The sequence below is a fragment of the Oryctolagus cuniculus genome, chromosome 14 (assembly GCF_051225735.1).
Source record: "Oryctolagus cuniculus isolate XC-2025 breed Fujian yellow rabbit chromosome 14, ASM5122573v1, whole genome shotgun sequence".
Lineage (NCBI taxonomy): Eukaryota > Metazoa > Chordata > Mammalia > Lagomorpha > Leporidae > Oryctolagus > Oryctolagus cuniculus.
Genome location: NC_142880.1, coordinates 2,209,933 through 2,227,065, shown reverse-complemented (window position 1 = coordinate 2,227,065; position 17,133 = coordinate 2,209,933). Strand labels below are relative to the sequence as shown.

General features: G+C 43.0%; 1 protein-coding gene across 11 annotated transcripts in view; it reads left to right on the top strand.

Moving 5' to 3' along the window:
- Nucleotides 1-17,133, top strand: part of AP3B1 (adaptor related protein complex 3 subunit beta 1) — a 269,201-nt gene that overhangs the window by 133,235 nt on the left and 118,833 nt on the right. For all 11 annotated transcript variants that reach the window (XR_016220329.1, XM_070056312.2, XM_051837574.3 and 8 more), the window contains one exon: nt 9,681-9,857. Coding sequence is in view for 10 of the 11 variants with exons in the window: in XM_070056312.2 (XP_069912413.1) it covers nt 9,681-9,857 (177 nt within the window). In the remaining variant the exon portion in view is untranslated. The remainder of the gene's footprint in view (nt 1-9,680; nt 9,858-17,133) is intronic.

Sequence of the window (17,133 nt, the reverse complement as noted above, 5' to 3'; positions counted from 1 at the left end):
TAGAACATTTCATCTCTTAAAAACAAATCCCATTCCTGAAACCCCTCAGTGTCCACTGGCCACCCCTAATCTACTTTCTGTCTCTCTGGATTTGCCTGTTCTACACATTTTGTGCAAATGAAGTCATGTGATTTGTGACCTTTTGTTTCTGGCTTCTTTCCCTTAGCATGCTTTCAAGGTTCATGCATTTTGTAAAACATAGCACTTTATTCCTTTTTATGATGGATCTTTGTTTTTAACATTCTCCACTTAGAGGACCAGGACTCTTTAGAGAAATGGCTGATTGTAGAACGAGGACAAAGAAAGAACCAGGTGGATTTAGACCATCTTGCTGAGTCAGTACAGAAGCAGGAGAGGTGCTCAGAAGATGATCGAGGGTGTCAGAATGACACCGGAGGGGCCGGCACTGTGGCGTAGCCGGTAAAGCCGTCCTCCCATATGTGGGCTGATTTGAGTCCTGGCTGCTCCATTTCTGATCCAGCTCCCTGCTAATGCATCTGGGAAAGCAGCAGAAGATGACTCAAGTACGTGGGCCCCTGCACCCATGTGGGAGACCAAGAAAAAGTTCCGGACTCCTGGCTTTAGACCAGCCCCACTCTGGCTATTGTGGCCACTTAGGGAGTGAACCAACATATGAACGAGATCTCTCTCTCTCTAACTGCCTTTCAAATAAATACATAAATCTTTGAAGAAAAGAATATCATCTCTCAACCATCACAATGACAGTTGATTCAGAATTATTACCAAATAGAAAAAATTAGTGGGAGGGAATTTGAGAAGTAATAGGATAGTTGTACAGTCTCAAATATTTCCTTGTAAGATCCTTCTTTTTTTTTTTTTATTTTTTTTTTAAGATTTATTTATCTATTTGAAAGCCACAGCGGCCATTTGGGGGGTGAACCAACGGAAAAGGAAAACCTTTCTCTCTGTCTCTCTGTCTGTCTCTCTCTCTCATTCTCTCATTGTCTAACTCTGCCTGTCAAAAAAAAAAAAAAAAAAAAAAGAGAGAGAGAAAAGAAAAAAGAAAACAAGACCTGAGTGTACACCTGGAGAGAGCTAAGTGAGCAGGATAGAGAGTTACTACAAAGGCAATAGAGTATTAACATCCGGGGATTCTGAGTGAAGAATGTGCAAACATTGTTTTTATTCTTTTTGCAACTTTTATGTAAATCTGAAATTATGAAAAAAGTAACAATTCTACCTCTGCCTTTTATCAGCTGTGTCCTTTCATTAGAATTTCTGTACTTGACTTTCCCTCTGACACATGGTGATCATAAAAGACATAATTACAGTGGCATTAGAAGTGTTGCATTAATTAATACGCGTCATGCTGTTACCACACGGCCTGGCACACAGTAGCACTGTGCGTGTAGGACCCTGCCCCATGCTGTTCTTCCCTTTGCAACTATAAAGTTTTTGAAAGAACTTTGAGAATAGAATTTCATTTCTTTAACTCAGGCTCACTCCTCAACCTGTCACTGTGATTTTGCCTCCCCAGTGTTACCAATTCTGCTTTTTCCAAGGTATTATTATCTCCTTTTTGCTGAATGCAGTGGATAGTTCAGCATCCGTATCTCTGCTGATCTTTTGTTATCAGTGAGCTGCGTGGTCACTCCATCCCTGTGAAACTCTCTCTTCTCATGGTTCTGACTGTACACTGTCCTGGTTTTCTGTACTCTCGTCAGCCATTTATTTTTTCTCTTGTTTACCTTCTGTGATGCCAGTCTCGTGAGTGCTGGCTGAAGCTTGGACAGCTGTGTTCTGTAAGGAGTGGGGTTGTGGTTTAGGGCAGTGTGTTGTTTGCTTATTGGAGGACGGTGTAATCTGTGCTTTGCCGCGATCATGCTTATGGAGTCAGAGGTAAAGCAGCACACAGTCTAGAGCCCACCAGTCAGGACACATTGTAAAGATCCGTGGTGGCAAAATTTTGTTTTTCTTGACAGCATTTTTAAAGCTCGTGGGAGCAGTTATCCATTTATCTTAAAATTAAGAATTAAGGAGTTGCCTTGCATCCAAACTTGCACCATGTCTCTCACCACAGTGTTGCTTTGTCTGCATATTCTACTATTCAAAGCCAAGACTTAGCATAATGCCTATGTTTGTGTTAGTCAGCTTTCTGACACTATAACTGATGCTAACTTTGTAAGTAAAAGAGGTTTATTTAGCTCAGTTTTGTTTGAAGGTCCAAGGGCATGGCACCTGCCTCAGCTCCGTGTGGTGAAGACTGCGTGACAAATGGCCAGCCGTGGGTGAGGTGGCACGGGAGGCAGCATCACGTCTCTTTCAGGGAGAACGGGGTGGGGGGACCTGTTCCTTCTTTCGCTGCCCTCACAGAACCGATGAAGTTGCAGAGCTGCTTCCACTGGCACACTGCTAGGACCTGGGCCTTCCACAAGGCCCCTGGGGACCAATCCTGCACTCACGGCGGAGCCTTAGGGAGCATGTTTACAAACCACACCAAAAATGTAGTGGAAGAATAAGAGTTAAGAGATTGGATTTGAAACCCAGATGTCACATGTTCAGTCTTAGTCTCTGTCTTCTACTGCCTTTGTGACAATAAGTGAATACTTGGCTTCTTTCTCTGTGGTAGTTTCTCATCTGTAAATGGGCACCATGGTGCTGACTTGAGCTCTGTCACGAGGGTTAATGAGTCACTGCATATGCAGCCCTTAGAACAGTGCTCAGCACACGCAAGGTTGTGTTTAATGTTTTTGAAGACCAACTTTAAAATTTTACCAGCTTTTTTGTAGTCCTTTATATATTTTATTTCTTTAACATAACTCTGTAGTGTATATACAGGGAGACTATAGAATGAATAAGGCTAATGTACAAAGAAATAAACCTGGAAACACAGGGGCAAGTGCACAGCAGGTTGAGCTGCTGCTGGTGACGCTGACATCCATATTGCAGTCAGTTCCTGTCCCAGCTGCTCCCTGCTTATGCACCAGAAGGCAGTGGAAGATGTCCCGAGCCCTTAGACCCCTGCCACCCACTCGGGAGACACTGATGGAGTTCCAGGCACCTAGGTTCAGCCTGGGCCAGCCCTATCCATTGCAGCCATTTAGGGAGTGAAACAATGAAAAGAAATCTCTGTGCTGCCCTTTCATATTCTGCCTCTCAAATAAATTAATAAGTAAATATAAAAAAATAAAAGACCAAAGAACTATTAATAAGCAAATTAAAAAACAAAACAAAACAAAAAGACCAAAGAACCACAAAAAGTTTGACAGCCAAGTAAATATCTAAAGGAAGAATGTAAGGAGAGATTGTTCAAACATAATTATGGTGGATGACTTGAATATACTATTATGTTAGGCATTGCTTGTAGACAGACATAAGTAAGGACATTGTTTTAAGGTAGAGATCAAAAATGAAATAACTTGGTGTTGTCTTTAAGATATTTGAAGATAACCATGAAACAAAACATAGAAACCTAAGAGGGACCAAAGTTGTTTTTGCAAAATAAAATTTTTTTAAAGATCCATTTATTACTTATTTGGAAGGCTGAATTACAGAGAAGCAGAGAGAGAGAACGAGTGAGCAAGCAAGCGTCCATTGCTGGTTCACTTCCCAAGTAGCCCCAACTGCTGGAGCTGGGCCGATCTGAAGCCAGGAGCCAGGAGCTTCTTCCTGGTCTTGTACACGGGTGTAGGGCTCCAAGGGCTTGCACCACCTTGTACTGGTTTGTCAGGGCATAGCAGAGAACTGGATCGGAAGTGTAGCATCTGGGTCTCAGACCATTTCCCATATGGGATGCAGGCCCTGCAGTCAGCAGCTTTGCCCACTACACCGCAGCGCTGGCCCTTACAATTTTTTTTTTTTTTTTTTTTTAAGTAGAGACTTATGAGTACATGTTAGATGTGGTCCTTTGGAAAGACAATAGAATCAAAAACCTTTACTGATTATCATAAGGCAAAGAGGACCCAGAGGTGCACAGATTTGGAATATGGTGAAAGCAGAGGTAAAATAAGTACAAGAAAACTACTTTCAATTCTGTAACATGCTTGAACTTTAAGAGAACACAAAGGAGCTGGTGTTGTGACATAATAGGTTAAGTTACCACCTGCGGTGCCAGCATCCCATACGGGTGTTGGTTCAAGTCCAGGCTTCTCAGTTCCCATCCAGCTCCATGCTAACATGCCTGGGAAAGCAGCAGACAGTGGTGCCAGTCCTTGGGCCCCTGCACCCACATGGGAAACCCAGATGGACTCCTGGCTCCTGGGTTCAGCCTGGCCCAGCCCTGGCCATTACAACCACTTGGGGAGTGAACCAGTGGGTAGAATATCTCTCTCTGTCTCTCTCTCTCTTGCTGTAACTCTGCCTTTCAAATGAATAAAATAATTTTTTTAAATAAGAAGAACATGAAGCTGATATTCAGTTATTATTACGCATTTAACATATCTGTGGAAGGTGAATTGTGTATATTGGGACAAGGAATGAAAAACCAAGATGTTTTGCTGAACGCTGAAAGTGGTCAGGGATGGGAGGTAGAAGTGATCCAGAGGAACGCGGTGAGGAATGTCCCAGATGCAGATTAGATTCCCAGAACCATTCTCCCTGTCAGAAGAGCGGTTCTGGGAGCGCAGGGCTTTATTAAGCTACTCTGCACTCGGTAACTCCTAAATGCAGGGCAGTGACCCTGAAGTGGGAGCCGGAACACAGCAGCCTCGGCAGTGGGGCCTCGCCTTCCGGACTCTGCCTGTTCCACCCTCAGACCCAGGAGTGGTGTCTTAAACCACTGACTTCAGGGAGAGCCCATCTGCCCATTGCCAGAGGACAGGAGGTCAGTATTGAATGTGTTCCACTTCAGTGCCTCAGCCAGCTTCCCAGGGCAGAATCTGGACCCATCTGCCTCTAGGAGGAGCAAGAACAGAAGTGATGGGTGGACGTCTCTGTGCTCACCCCAGTACCAGCCATAAAATGGAAGGTGAGGGGAGCAGGGAAATGTCACCAAGCCCCCATTGCTGTGTACAGGAATAGGCAAGGTCTGGCTCGTGGGGACATGGCAGGAGGCAGTGAGAGCTCTTTCCGGGTGTGGCAGACGAACAGGGGACAAGAGAATAATCCTTCATTTGATGAATGAATAAATGAGGCCCATTGAGGTGAAGTGTAGTTTCTGTCTGGATGTCCATGACCAGTCTGGGCCCACAGCAGTCGGCTTGGCTTGCTGGCTGCATTCTTCCTAGTACGCCATACTGGTGTGTCTGTACCCCGGGGTCCGGTGTGAGTTCCGGGTACACTTGGTACAGTAACTCTGGGACCCGCTGACAGTCCTGGAGGTGCATGTTCCTTAGACTGTCTGCATTCTCAGACACAAGGTCTAGCATGTGGTAAGGGCTTGGTCGACGCTACTGACGTAACTTTTTCTAAGAAAACAATTTAGTGATTGATAGAGCTGAACGTAGGAAACTAAATTCATTGTACTTTTCATTTCCTCAAGTAGATTTTTATCTGCAGTGGAGTTCCCTTACATGTTCTGATTGTTAGTATTTTATCTGTTGGAGTGTCCTTTGTGTTAGATACTGCTTTTGGTGTGAGGTAATTCTAGAATGAAATGGATACTACCTGAGTACTGCTTTAACATGATTTCACATACTGTTGATGGGCAGGTGGGGACTTGGTATTGTAAAAGAACACTGGAAGGCGTAATTCTGTAAAGACAGCCAAAGGGTGCTGCAGTAGGTGTGATGTGCTTCTCTCCCAGATACCTCACTGGGCACCTGCCAGCCTGGCAGAAGTCACAGGTAAGTTTTAATGCGTATTGAGTCTACATACAGAATATTTGATCTGATTAGCTATTGGTATGCAGTTTGTTTAGATGTCTACTGATTTTGCCTTTGAGAAATTTAAATAAAATTGATGTTTTTCCAGGATTCACTTTAGACTCTCGGACTCTGCAGTGGGCTGGTGTCGAAACACAATAGCTTGTAAATTGAATTGCTTACAAAGTGATCTGTAAAATCTTTTCTCTGTGTCTTTCTGTAACTGGTGTGGTGGGGCTAGGAATCATTATTTGTTTTCTCAGGCAGGTTAATGGGTTAAAATGGCAGTGGAAACTGCCTTCTAGTAAAAAGGTTTGAAAAGTGCACTTAACCACTTGCTCAGAGCATTTAGAATAAAGCATTAGGCAAAGTCATTTACAATCCAGTTTGTCTTTGAGAATATTGAAAAGAAGAGGTTGATAATGAAGGTATTATATCATATATGTGACTGGATGTGCGTGCGCACCTGTGCATGCGTGGTATTAGTGTGGTTTCAGTTCCGCGGTCCTGTTTATTCTGATTGAAAAGTCCGTGTAGAACAAAAAGTGACTAATTTTCTTGCTTGAAATTTTTCAGTTGCCTTAAGTCTTTGAAAGTAGTGGCTATGAATTCTACTATTAGTGATGTACAGATGAAAGTCCTTTTAACTTATTCGGGAGAGGGAGAGAGAGAGAGAGAATTTAAAAAAGCAAAAAGATTCTGAGTCCAGCCAAAAATTTGGCTGTCAGTTTCCTAAGGTTTTAGATAAAATGCATTAACAAAATTGTGGTATAAATATATTTATACTGATAAATTTCTTGTGGAGAAGTTTCGTAAGTTAAAAATGTTTACGTGGAGTGTGTATGTGAAGAGTTGGGGAGGCGTGTGGCACAGTGGGTAAGATGTAGGTGGAATGCCAGCATCTGGTCCTGGAATACCTGGGTTCAGGTCGCAGCTTGCCACTGATGTGCCCGCTGGGAGGCAGCAGATGATGGTTCAGGGACTTGGGGCCGTGCTACCCGTGGGGGAGACCCAGATTGAGTTCTGAATCTTGGCTTCGGGCTGTCTGAATCTTGGCTTCAGCCTGGTCCAGCGCTAACTGTTACAGACACTGGGGGACTGAATCAGAGATCTCACTGTCTCTTGCCTGCTTCTCTGTCTCCCCCTCTTTTTGTCTTTATGCCTTTCTAATAAATAATAATAATTTAAAAAAATTATAAAAGTGTTTACTTGGGAAGCTTTTTAACTCATCTCTAGAGAACTGTGGATGTTATTGCCTCTGTCACCACCACCACCACCTTGAGCTTCTCATTGTTTACAGTAAGATTCCTTGATTTTTAAATTTCAAAAAAGTTGTATTTTCAATGTTGAATGCATTATGAATCTTGAGACTATCTAGACGTTGTTAATCTTTATATTCATGAATATAAATAATCTCTTAAAATCTTAATTTTTTCTGGGATTGCCTTTTAATTACAAAAGAAAATTATAAGTGTATTCCTAGAAGAGTATTACTTAAAATGGGGTAATTGTGATGAAATAGAATTCCAGTTTCTAAACTAGCAATATATAATAGAATATTTAAGCAAAACAAATCTAGCATAACTGAATTCTGGAGTTGCCGTATTTTCTTACTTAGAGGTACCTTTAGGTGTGACAGCAGTTTGGGCTGCTCTGTATTGGAAAATTTAGTGTGCCACTCAACCGCTGTTCTTTAGCTCATTTTAAAATAACAGATTTGGAGTAAGGTTTTTTTTTTTATATATAGATTTTATTTATTTATTTGAAAGCTGAATTTATAGACAGTGAGAGGGAGAGACAGATCTTCCATCTGCTAGTTCACTCCCCAAATGGCTGCAATAGCCGGAGCTGAGCCGATCCGGAGCCAGGAGCCAGGAGCTTCTTCTGGGTCTCCCTCTTGGGTGCAGGGGCCCAAGGACTTGGGCCATCTTCTACTGCTCTCCCAGGCCACAGCAGAGAGCCGAATAGGAAGAGGAGCAGCTGGGACTAGAACTGGCATCATATGGGATGCCGGCGCTGCAGGCAGAGCCGACCCTGGAGTAAGGTTTCAATGCATTGTAACCTGGAACATTAGGAATAGCCAGTGTGTGGTAAGGGCATCCATTTTATCACAGTGCATGACTGGATTCGTGAGAGCACTTACACCTTTTTTATTTCATAAATACACCGATTTCTTCTCTTATACTAAATTCCTTATTGATACTGACTTTAAAATGATGCTGTAACAGTGCTTGGAAATACATACTTTCTTATTCCAAAGTCTTTTTGGTAACCCCATTCTGATTCTGGTAAGAGACCCAACCTAGAGATGTCTTAGTATTTTTATATTATTTTGTGAAATGAGTGTTTTAGAAGAATGTGTAGTGGTAAAGTGATAGACGTTTAGCTATAGACAGATCCTTATTCTCACTCTCTTCTTTAACAGTTATGCTATGCAAAGCTGTGAAACTATATAGAAAGCGTTAGGACTTTGAGAAATTCCAAAAGGACTTTATAAAAGTGTTACCTTTTCTTATGATGCTACCTCTTAATCATAGCTATCAGCTTTTTCATTTATTAAACAGAGGAAATTTTCTATGCCAGGTGAAAATGTTCACAGAAGCTAATTTACATCCCCTCTCAAATTCCTTTTGGAATAGGGGAGGGTACGAAGACGCAACAGTAATAAAACTAATTCGCTTTTTCTGAAATGCTGGTCTTAATGGTGCTGATGGAAGGTTTCCAATTTGTAGCAAAGGATTGGTTTTCAAGAAAACAAATTATGTTGAAATGTACTGTATTTTAAAAGTATAATGCTAAAGTGCAGTGTTGGACAAATGTGTCCCTATTTCTTTTGTTGACCAAATAATAGACCGGCATTCATGATTTTATAAGCAGAACTTGATGATCTTGTCAGTTTGATATACTTCTAGGGCTGTTGACACAAATACATGGAGGACAATAGCAGTTTTGATTTGGGACCATATTCTTTAATGGATGTATTATTCCTTTGTCTGCATTATCTGTGTGCTCAAGATGTGGTTTGTAGACCACCTGTTTCAGGCGTCGTCTGTGCTGCTGCCTAACTGGATTCCTGGGCCCCACCACAGAACTGCTTATCTTGGAGCTGATAGCAGAAGCTCACCTTGCAGCTAGAGTGTAGGCAATTTTTATGGGCGTTGAGGTTTGAGGCATTGGTGGCCAGTCGTTTCAGCTTTGAGCATCTTAGTGGTCTTCATTGCAACGACGCACTCCCATTGCAGCACAAAATCAGCAACAGACATGCAATACACAAGCAGTTGGGCAGATTGTGGAGTTTTCCAGCCTCTGATGAAATCTGATTCTAGACCAGTGGTTTCTGCTCTGAATCTTTACTTTGGCATTTCTGTTAGTCAGATTTTCATTATTTCAACACAGTACCTGAAGCCAGCTACACAGGAAAGAAGTTTGTTTAGTTCACAGTGTAGTAGGTGAGGACCTGAATGGCATGACGCACGCTTTGACAAGCGCCCCATGTGACTGGTGGAGCAGTGTGAGAATCCTGTGGTGAACCAGGAAGTATGATGGAAGATGGGCGGAGCCAAACTCAGGCTGTTCTAACAACCCTCACCTGAGAACTGTCTTGGGGGCACACATCTTCATTGACCTAAAGACTCCACCCCTGGATAATCCTCCTCCTACCAGTGTGGCCACCTTGGGAAAAACGCCTTAACACGTGGGCCTTGAGATCCGAACAGTAGCAGCATTCTCTTTGAAGCTGATTGCAGTGAGATTTTCTGTTTATTTTTGATAACTGAATGAATTTATAAATACATAGGGTATTCCTGCATATTCATTAAATGGATTTGTATTTTAAGTTTTTAGAGTATTTGAAACCTTTCCTATGTGAATACTAATGAGTGTCTTATTTCTAATTCTGTTGTCTGCTTCTAATGCTAGGTTCCTGTGGCTAGAGCGAGTATTCTCTGGCTGATTGGAGAGAACTGTGAGCGAGTTCCCAAAATCGCCCCTGATGTTCTGAGGAAGATGGCCAAAAGCTTCACCAGTGAGGATGACCTGGTGAAGCTGCAGATTTTAAATCTGGGAGCAAAACTGTACCTAACCAACTCAAAGCAGGTAAGAGGCTCATCGCTTTCGTTTGCCAGCCTGTCTGTCCATGCTTTTCCTTAGGTCAGGCAGCCGAGGTCTGCTCGTGCCTTAGTCTGTCCACTCGACAGTTAGCAGGTGCATGTTTGTTTGTGGTTCTGCGTTAGCTGGTAGTTGCGCGCACAGATGACGTTCTCTTCTAGTACCGGGAAGATGGATAAAAGAATGAAATAGTGTGGGGTAAGTGTTCAACATTTGTAGAAGTATTGAAATAAAATTTAACTCTAGAGGAAATATTGCAAGTCTGAAATGGAAGAAGGAGTGCGAGGTCAAAGAAAGTTTCATAAAAGGACATGCCTCCTCTAAGAACATGCAGGCTACACACACCATGGGGGTGCAGAGCCAGGACAGCAGTGTCAGTTGTAAACGACTTGGAGATTTTAGGAAACGTTAGAAGAGTCCAGGAAAGTGGGTTCTGTGATCTGACAGTGCGCCTCATCCCCTAAGAGTCACAGATGCAAACCCAGTGACCACTTAGAGTGTGATGAGCAAGTAGGGCCTTGGAGAGGTGATTACGTCACCAGGGTGGAACACTAGAGTGGAGCCCAGTCCCCTTACGAAAGCGGCTGAGAGCGGCGTGGCCCTTGCAGTCTGGAAGACACAGCGAGAAGGCCCTGTCGGTGAATGACAGAGCCGGCCCTTAGTAGACACAAAACCTGCCAGCACCGTGGAGTGTGCAGAAATAGATGGCTGTGGCTGCTGGCTTCCCCGCCTGTGGTGCTTTGTTATCACAGCCCAGATGACTGAGACGGTAGGAGGTTGAAGACTTGGAGTCAGCTGTATGCTCTGCTCGGAGGTGTGGACCTAGTCCTGCTTCAGCAGTGGTGTAAGAGTGTTCCTCTTTTGTGTCCCCTGACCTTTGAGTGGCTGCTGGTAACTGCTTCTGTGATGACAGGGAGCTCCCATCTTTCTCCCTGTATCTGTGCTGCTGTTCTCCATGGCTGGAGAACTTACCTGTTCATCAAGGGTGGAAAACGATTCTTGATAATTTGCATGCAGGCTATGCTGCATGCCTTGTCTCTGTTCCTCCCCCCCTTCTCATCCTCTCTCCCCTCTTAGACATGTCTGCCCGCCTGCCTTCTAACTCTGCCCAGCGCCTGCGTTCATTTCCTTGTGGTCCTGAGTGAATCCTCAAATTCATTTTCGTATTCTTTGGAATTGTCTTCATCCCTGGTTGTGATATGAGTGACATTATTACAGCTTTGCTGATTGATACACAAGATTTATGTCAGATAATTAGAAATATTGGAGCACAGTTCCGTGATTTAGATTTTATCTTCACACTTTAAGCGATCTGATTGTTTCTAAGTGTCTTGTAGATGTCTCATGCAGTGAGAATCTTTTTAAAGCCCGAGTAAAGGAAAGGAGGTCTCTGTGGTTGAGTTTCACGTTTGTTGATAAAACAGGGAATGTTACCTGAAACTCCCCAACTTCTGTCGGGTATCATGACGGTCAATTTAAGATTTAGAATATAAGGATTTTCTGTCTGGGATGGCTGCTCTACATATATATGACTTATGGATTATTACAAAATGAAATAATCGGAACAAAACTAAAGGTTTGGTCTTTGATCCTAGTGGAATATACTATTCTCTTTAGAAATTATGGAGTATATTCCTTTTTTTTTTTTTTTTTTATCCAGTGAATTTAAAGGCAGCATAGTTGCTCTCAGATTGTTTTTCTTGACTTCATGCAGGGGTGGACATTAGGTATGGTGGGTGAAGCCACCACCTGCAAATCCTGCACCCCGTGTCATTGCACCAGTTGGAGTCCCAGTGTTCTGCCAGCACCCTCCTAATGAACCTGGGAAATCAGCGGAAGATAACCCAAGTACTGGGACCCTGCCACCCACATTCAGAGATGCAGATGGAGTCCAGGCTCCTGGCTATGGCCTGGCTCAGCCCGGATCACTGTGGCCAGCTGGGGAGTGAACCAGCGGATAAAATAGCTCTTGCTGTCTCTGATTCTCTCTCTCCCTTTCAAATAAATAAAAGAAATCTTTCGGAGAAGATGCTACCTGGGACACCTGCGTTTCATATCCGAGTGCCTGACTTCAGGTCCTGGCTCTGCTTGTGATCCAGCTTCCTGCCAGTGCACGTCTGGGAAGCAGCGTGCACAGCAGCTGAACTACCGCACATGTGCGGGAGACCCACTTGAGTTCCCAGTTCTGGCTGCGGTCTGACCCAGCCCTGGGTGTTAAGGACATTTGGGGAATGAACCAGAAAAATGGGAGATATTTATCTGTCTGCTATCGTTCTCTCTTTCTGGCTTTGAAATGCATACATGAACAAGATTTTTAATGGTTAAAATAATTTCATTTTTATTTAACCACAGTGAAAAAGAAGACCAGGAAATTGATTGATTTTCATGGAAAAAAATCCACAGAACTCAACCTTGAGATAACTCAGCTGTTGGAATTTGTAGGCAAGCATTTTGAAATAATTATTAAAAATATAGTTAATGATATAAATGAAAACATACCCACAATGAATGAAAAGATAAGAAAGTATAGCAATAAAAACTACAAATGAAAATCAAGTGGAAGCTCTAGAACTAAATAATTACAGTATCTGGAAAATCAACATCTTGATTATTTTGATTATTATATATTTAATATTTAAATTTTTTAATTTTTTGGTCTACAGTTATAAAGCTGCTTTGTGTAATTTTTCGTATAGCTTTTAAACTGTAACATTATGTTTAAGCTACTTTAGGTGGACTTATTTCTTAAGTTGAAGTTTTTTTTAGCTCTGAACTCTCTCAGATGGAAGCCTGCATGTGAAAGCAGTTTTTAACGGTGTGCAGTATCCACCGCAGAGCTGTCTGATGCCAGCAGCAGGGACACAGGGCAGAGCGCAGCCTCCCAACTCTGTGACTTCAACCCTGGTGTGGTGCTTAGCGGCTCCATGATCTTGGAAAAATTAAATAACTTGTCCAGAACTAGCTTCCTCATCTGTACGTGGGTTTGATAATGGAATCAGTTTTGCTGTGATGTAGCTTACTTGTTCCTAAAGATCATCGTGCTGTACTAACCGTACAACAAAACCAGGGGGATCATTAGAAAATGCAGCTAGAGTCACAGCACTGAAAACTGCAGTGTGACTTTGTTTTTTAAGCAGAACCCTGTCGTGGACTCAGAAGGCTTCCATGGGTGATTACTGATGCCATAAAAGAGTGTTAATTGTTAAATCAACAACAGGAGTCACTGTGCACTTGCTCCCCATGCAGGACCTCTGTCTTTAATGAGTCGTATTATGAGAATCAACTATAAAACGTGTTCTCAAACAGCGCTTTATACTGTGTGTGTGTGTGCAAATTGTTGAAATCTTTACTTAGTATAGAGTTGGTCTTCTGTATATAAAGTTAATTAAGAATAAATCTGAATGAAGACTGGGATAGGAGAGGGAGTAAGAGGTGCGATGGGAGTGGGATGGGAGGGTGGATGGGGGGGAAGAACCACTGTGTTCCTAAAGCTATGCCTATGAAATTTGTGTTCACTGAATAAAAGCTCACTTAAAAATAATAAAAAGAAGGCTGACAAAAGCAGGAGCATGGTTTCACAAAACAAGGTCAGTGGTAAGGACGTAAATACTACCATGTGTGCCGCTCTTGGTCTTCAAGAAGACCTGAGATCTTGTATAGACGGGAGGTGTTGGGAAGGCTGTACTGGCACCCGCAAGTTAAACAGTAGAAGAGTCCAAATCTGGAATCTGATGGAAAGTTGCACCCCTGTGAAGGGGAGTGGCCCCAGCGCATCCCTGTTAACGGTGAAGGGAGGTGCTTGAGGTGGGCACGTGTGTGTGTTCCTTCACAGCTTGGTGCAGCTGGCTGCATTTTTCTGCCTTCATTTAGTGTTTTTGGCAGAACAAATCACACACAAAATTCATGCCATGCCCAAATCATTCCCTAGTACGTCAGCTGAGTTGGAACAAATGCGTATTTCAAAACAAGCATTCGAGCAGAACTGACTGTACGTACCTCCCAAGGTTACTGTGAGGGTAAGTGAGACAGTGCTTGTGAAAAGCTTAGATTTCCTGGCATCAAGTAGTTCACATCAGTTACCCTGCTTATTTTGTAACTGGGTTTACCCTGTTAACCAACTGCTACATTTTTCCTAGGGGATATGATTATTTTCAGTAAAGAACTAGTTCCTGAAACATTGTGTTGTCCTTGGGAACAACACTCATTTGGGTTTATCCTGCTGAGAGAAGGATGATAAAATTCTACTTGCAAATTTGGGGGACGGGGCAGGAGAATTGCATTAAAAGAAACATCCAGGGTAGAAAACTCTGTTAGAGTACTCTCACAGGGGAATAATTCCGCTGTTATGTAGGCAAGAGTGTTGAAAGACGTTGAAACTTACTTCTTAATTTATGTCTTTGTAGGGATTTAACATAATCTACTCAAGTTGGAAACAGAAAGCTAAGATTTGATTAAGCTGATTAATAGCAATTAAAACCTTCTTGAATAAAGGATGCATTGGTTTTTAAAGTTTCTCTAATAGTGTGTCATCATTTAAATGTAGGGTTTTTTTCTTGGATTGTGTTTTTATTGTTAGATCTGAAACATTGCAGACTGTAGCTTCAATGCATGTATGTGTATCTACGCTTGGTAATAAGTTCATGTTAACCATATGCCATATTTATTAATGATTTAAAAGAGACTGTTGGGAGGTAGAACTGCTGTGCAGCATGGCAGGGTGTCAGGTTGACCTGAAGGAGGAGCGACCTGGCCTAGGTAAAGAAGCAGACTCAGCGGAAGGGCTTCAGCCTGGGGAAACCAGGGGCCGCTTCGTCGGGGCCGAAGGCAGTGGCAGAGGCCCCGACGTGCGATTACTCCCGGTTTTTGTTGTCAACAGTGATAGAATTGATTAGTCATAAACAGTGTGTGGTTCTACAAAAACAGGGTCTTGTAACAAGGAAGTTTAAACACAGAAAAACTAGGAATAATAAGTTTTAGTGTTCATAAGAAATCGGAAGTTACACACGATTACTTAAAAACTAGGAACTACAGTAACAGTCACAGTTCTGGGAATCCCAAGGAAACCCTTTATCGCCCCCCAAACGCTGGCCAGGGCAGAGTGCTTCAGTTGCTGTTTCCTGAGCCCACCGCATTTCGTCACAGGCCTCTGCTCGTCACGCTCCCTGAGTGGTCGCCTTTGCAGCCCGTCCCAGCATACTCCCAGTGGAGTTCAGGCCCTGCCGTGGTCTCTGATCTGCCCCATTGGAACCATTTCTGTGTTGTTGGCGTGTTTCTTCCAGTCACAACTTCTGTATTTTTATTATGAGTTTTGAGTTTTCGTGTAAGTAGGTATCCTGCTTAGATATACTTTTGCAGCTTATTTTTTTACTTAATGCTTTTGAAACAGTGATATGGTTGTTATAGTTCATTTATTTTAGTTGTGTTCTGTGAGACAGTTAAGTTTCTGTTTTTCTGCCATTGAAAAAGGAAGTTGCTTCATTGAGTACTGATTAATTCTTATTATTTATACATTTTATCAATCATACTGACGTTTTGGAGTTCCCTCTTGAAATTAAAGGTAAATCTCCTTGGCCTGTGATTCAGGTCTTTGGAGAATCTCTTTACTGCCCCCAACATAATTTAGCAAGAGGATGCTCAGGCATTGTCCAGCAACATCTCTACCCCTTTTTTGGATACATTTTCTTGGTTTTGAAAACCTCAAGTAAATATAACATAGAGAGGAAGTCCTTACAAAACTTCACAGGCTGACAGAGAATACTGGTAAATTGAGACACTGATTAAATTCACTTAAAAAAATCCTGTTTAGTCCTGAAATTTAGGGATTGGTTAGATGAGCACTTGTGTCGCTTAGTTTTGCCTCTGCTGTAGGTTAAGAGTTCTGTGATGCCTGCCTGCATTTCCCAAACACATTTGTAAGTATCCTTCCTTTTTTTTTTTTTTTTAAGATTTATTTATTTATTTGAAAGAATTATGGGGTGGGAGTATGCAGGAGAAGACAGAGATCTTCCACCCACTGGTTCATTCCCCTGATGGCCGCAAAGGCCGAGGCTGGGATGCCAGGAGCTTCTTTGAGTTCTCCCCCGTGGATCGCAGGGGCCCACGCACGTGGGCCGTCTTTCTGTGCTCTTCCCAGGCACGTCAGGGAGGTGGACTGAAAGCAGAGCAGAGCAGCCAGAACTGGAAGCAGCGCCCATATGGGATGCTTGCATTGCATGTGGCAGCTTTTACCTGCTACTCCACAACGCCAGCTCCCAGTGTCCTTCCTTCTAAAAACAATGACTTCAAGGCAGCATTGTGCCTCCGTGGGTCAGGCTGCCACTTGGTGATCCCAGCATCTCACGTTAGAGTGCTGGTTTTAGTCATGGCTGTAACACTTCTGATCCAGCTTCTCGCTGATGTGCCTGGGAATGCAGCAGAAGGTGATCAAGTGTTTGGGTCCCTGCCACCCACATGGGAGAACCCGAAGAAGCTCCAGGCTACCAGGTTTGCCTGTTGTAGCTATTTGGAGAGTGAACCAGGTGGTGCAAGATCCCTCTCTGTCTCTGTCTCTCTGCCTCCCTGCTGTCTGTCTCTTTCTTTATCTTTCTCAACACTCTGCCTTTCAAATAAATAAATCTTTTAAAAAAGATTTGAAAGTCAGAGTTACACAGAGAGAGGAGAGGCAGAGAGAGAGAGAGGTCTTCGTCTGCTGGTTCACTCCCCAATTGGCTGCAATGGGCAGAGTTGCGCCGATCCGAAGCCAGGAGCCAGGAGCTTCTTCTGGGTCTCCCACACGGGTGCAGGGGCCCAAGGACTTGGGCCATCTTCCACTGTTTTCCCAGGCCATAGCAGAGAGCTGGATTGGAAGTGGAGCAGCTGGGACTTGAACCAGTGCCCATACGGGATGCCAGCACTGCAGACCGGGGCTCTAACCTGCTGTACCACAGCTCTGGCCCCTCAAATAAATAAATCTTTAAAAATATTAAGAAATAAAAATAATGACCTCATGGAACTAATGCTAATCTTGATTATAGTGAGCTTTGTGTACATTTTTTATGTCTTATATGAATAGTGTCTCTAAGCTGATTTTGGGATATTTTAAAAGGTGTTCTTTGTTATTTTGTGCTACCCTGTGAACTGTAGTTGTGCAGTGTGAGGTGATACCTTGGTCACTTGTGGACCACACGTGCACATATGCAGGTAGTCCCATGGGATCTGCTCGTCTGTTACTTCGTGGTGCTGCAGCGATCTAATTTGTGGAATGTTTGCGTCCAACTAAATAGCA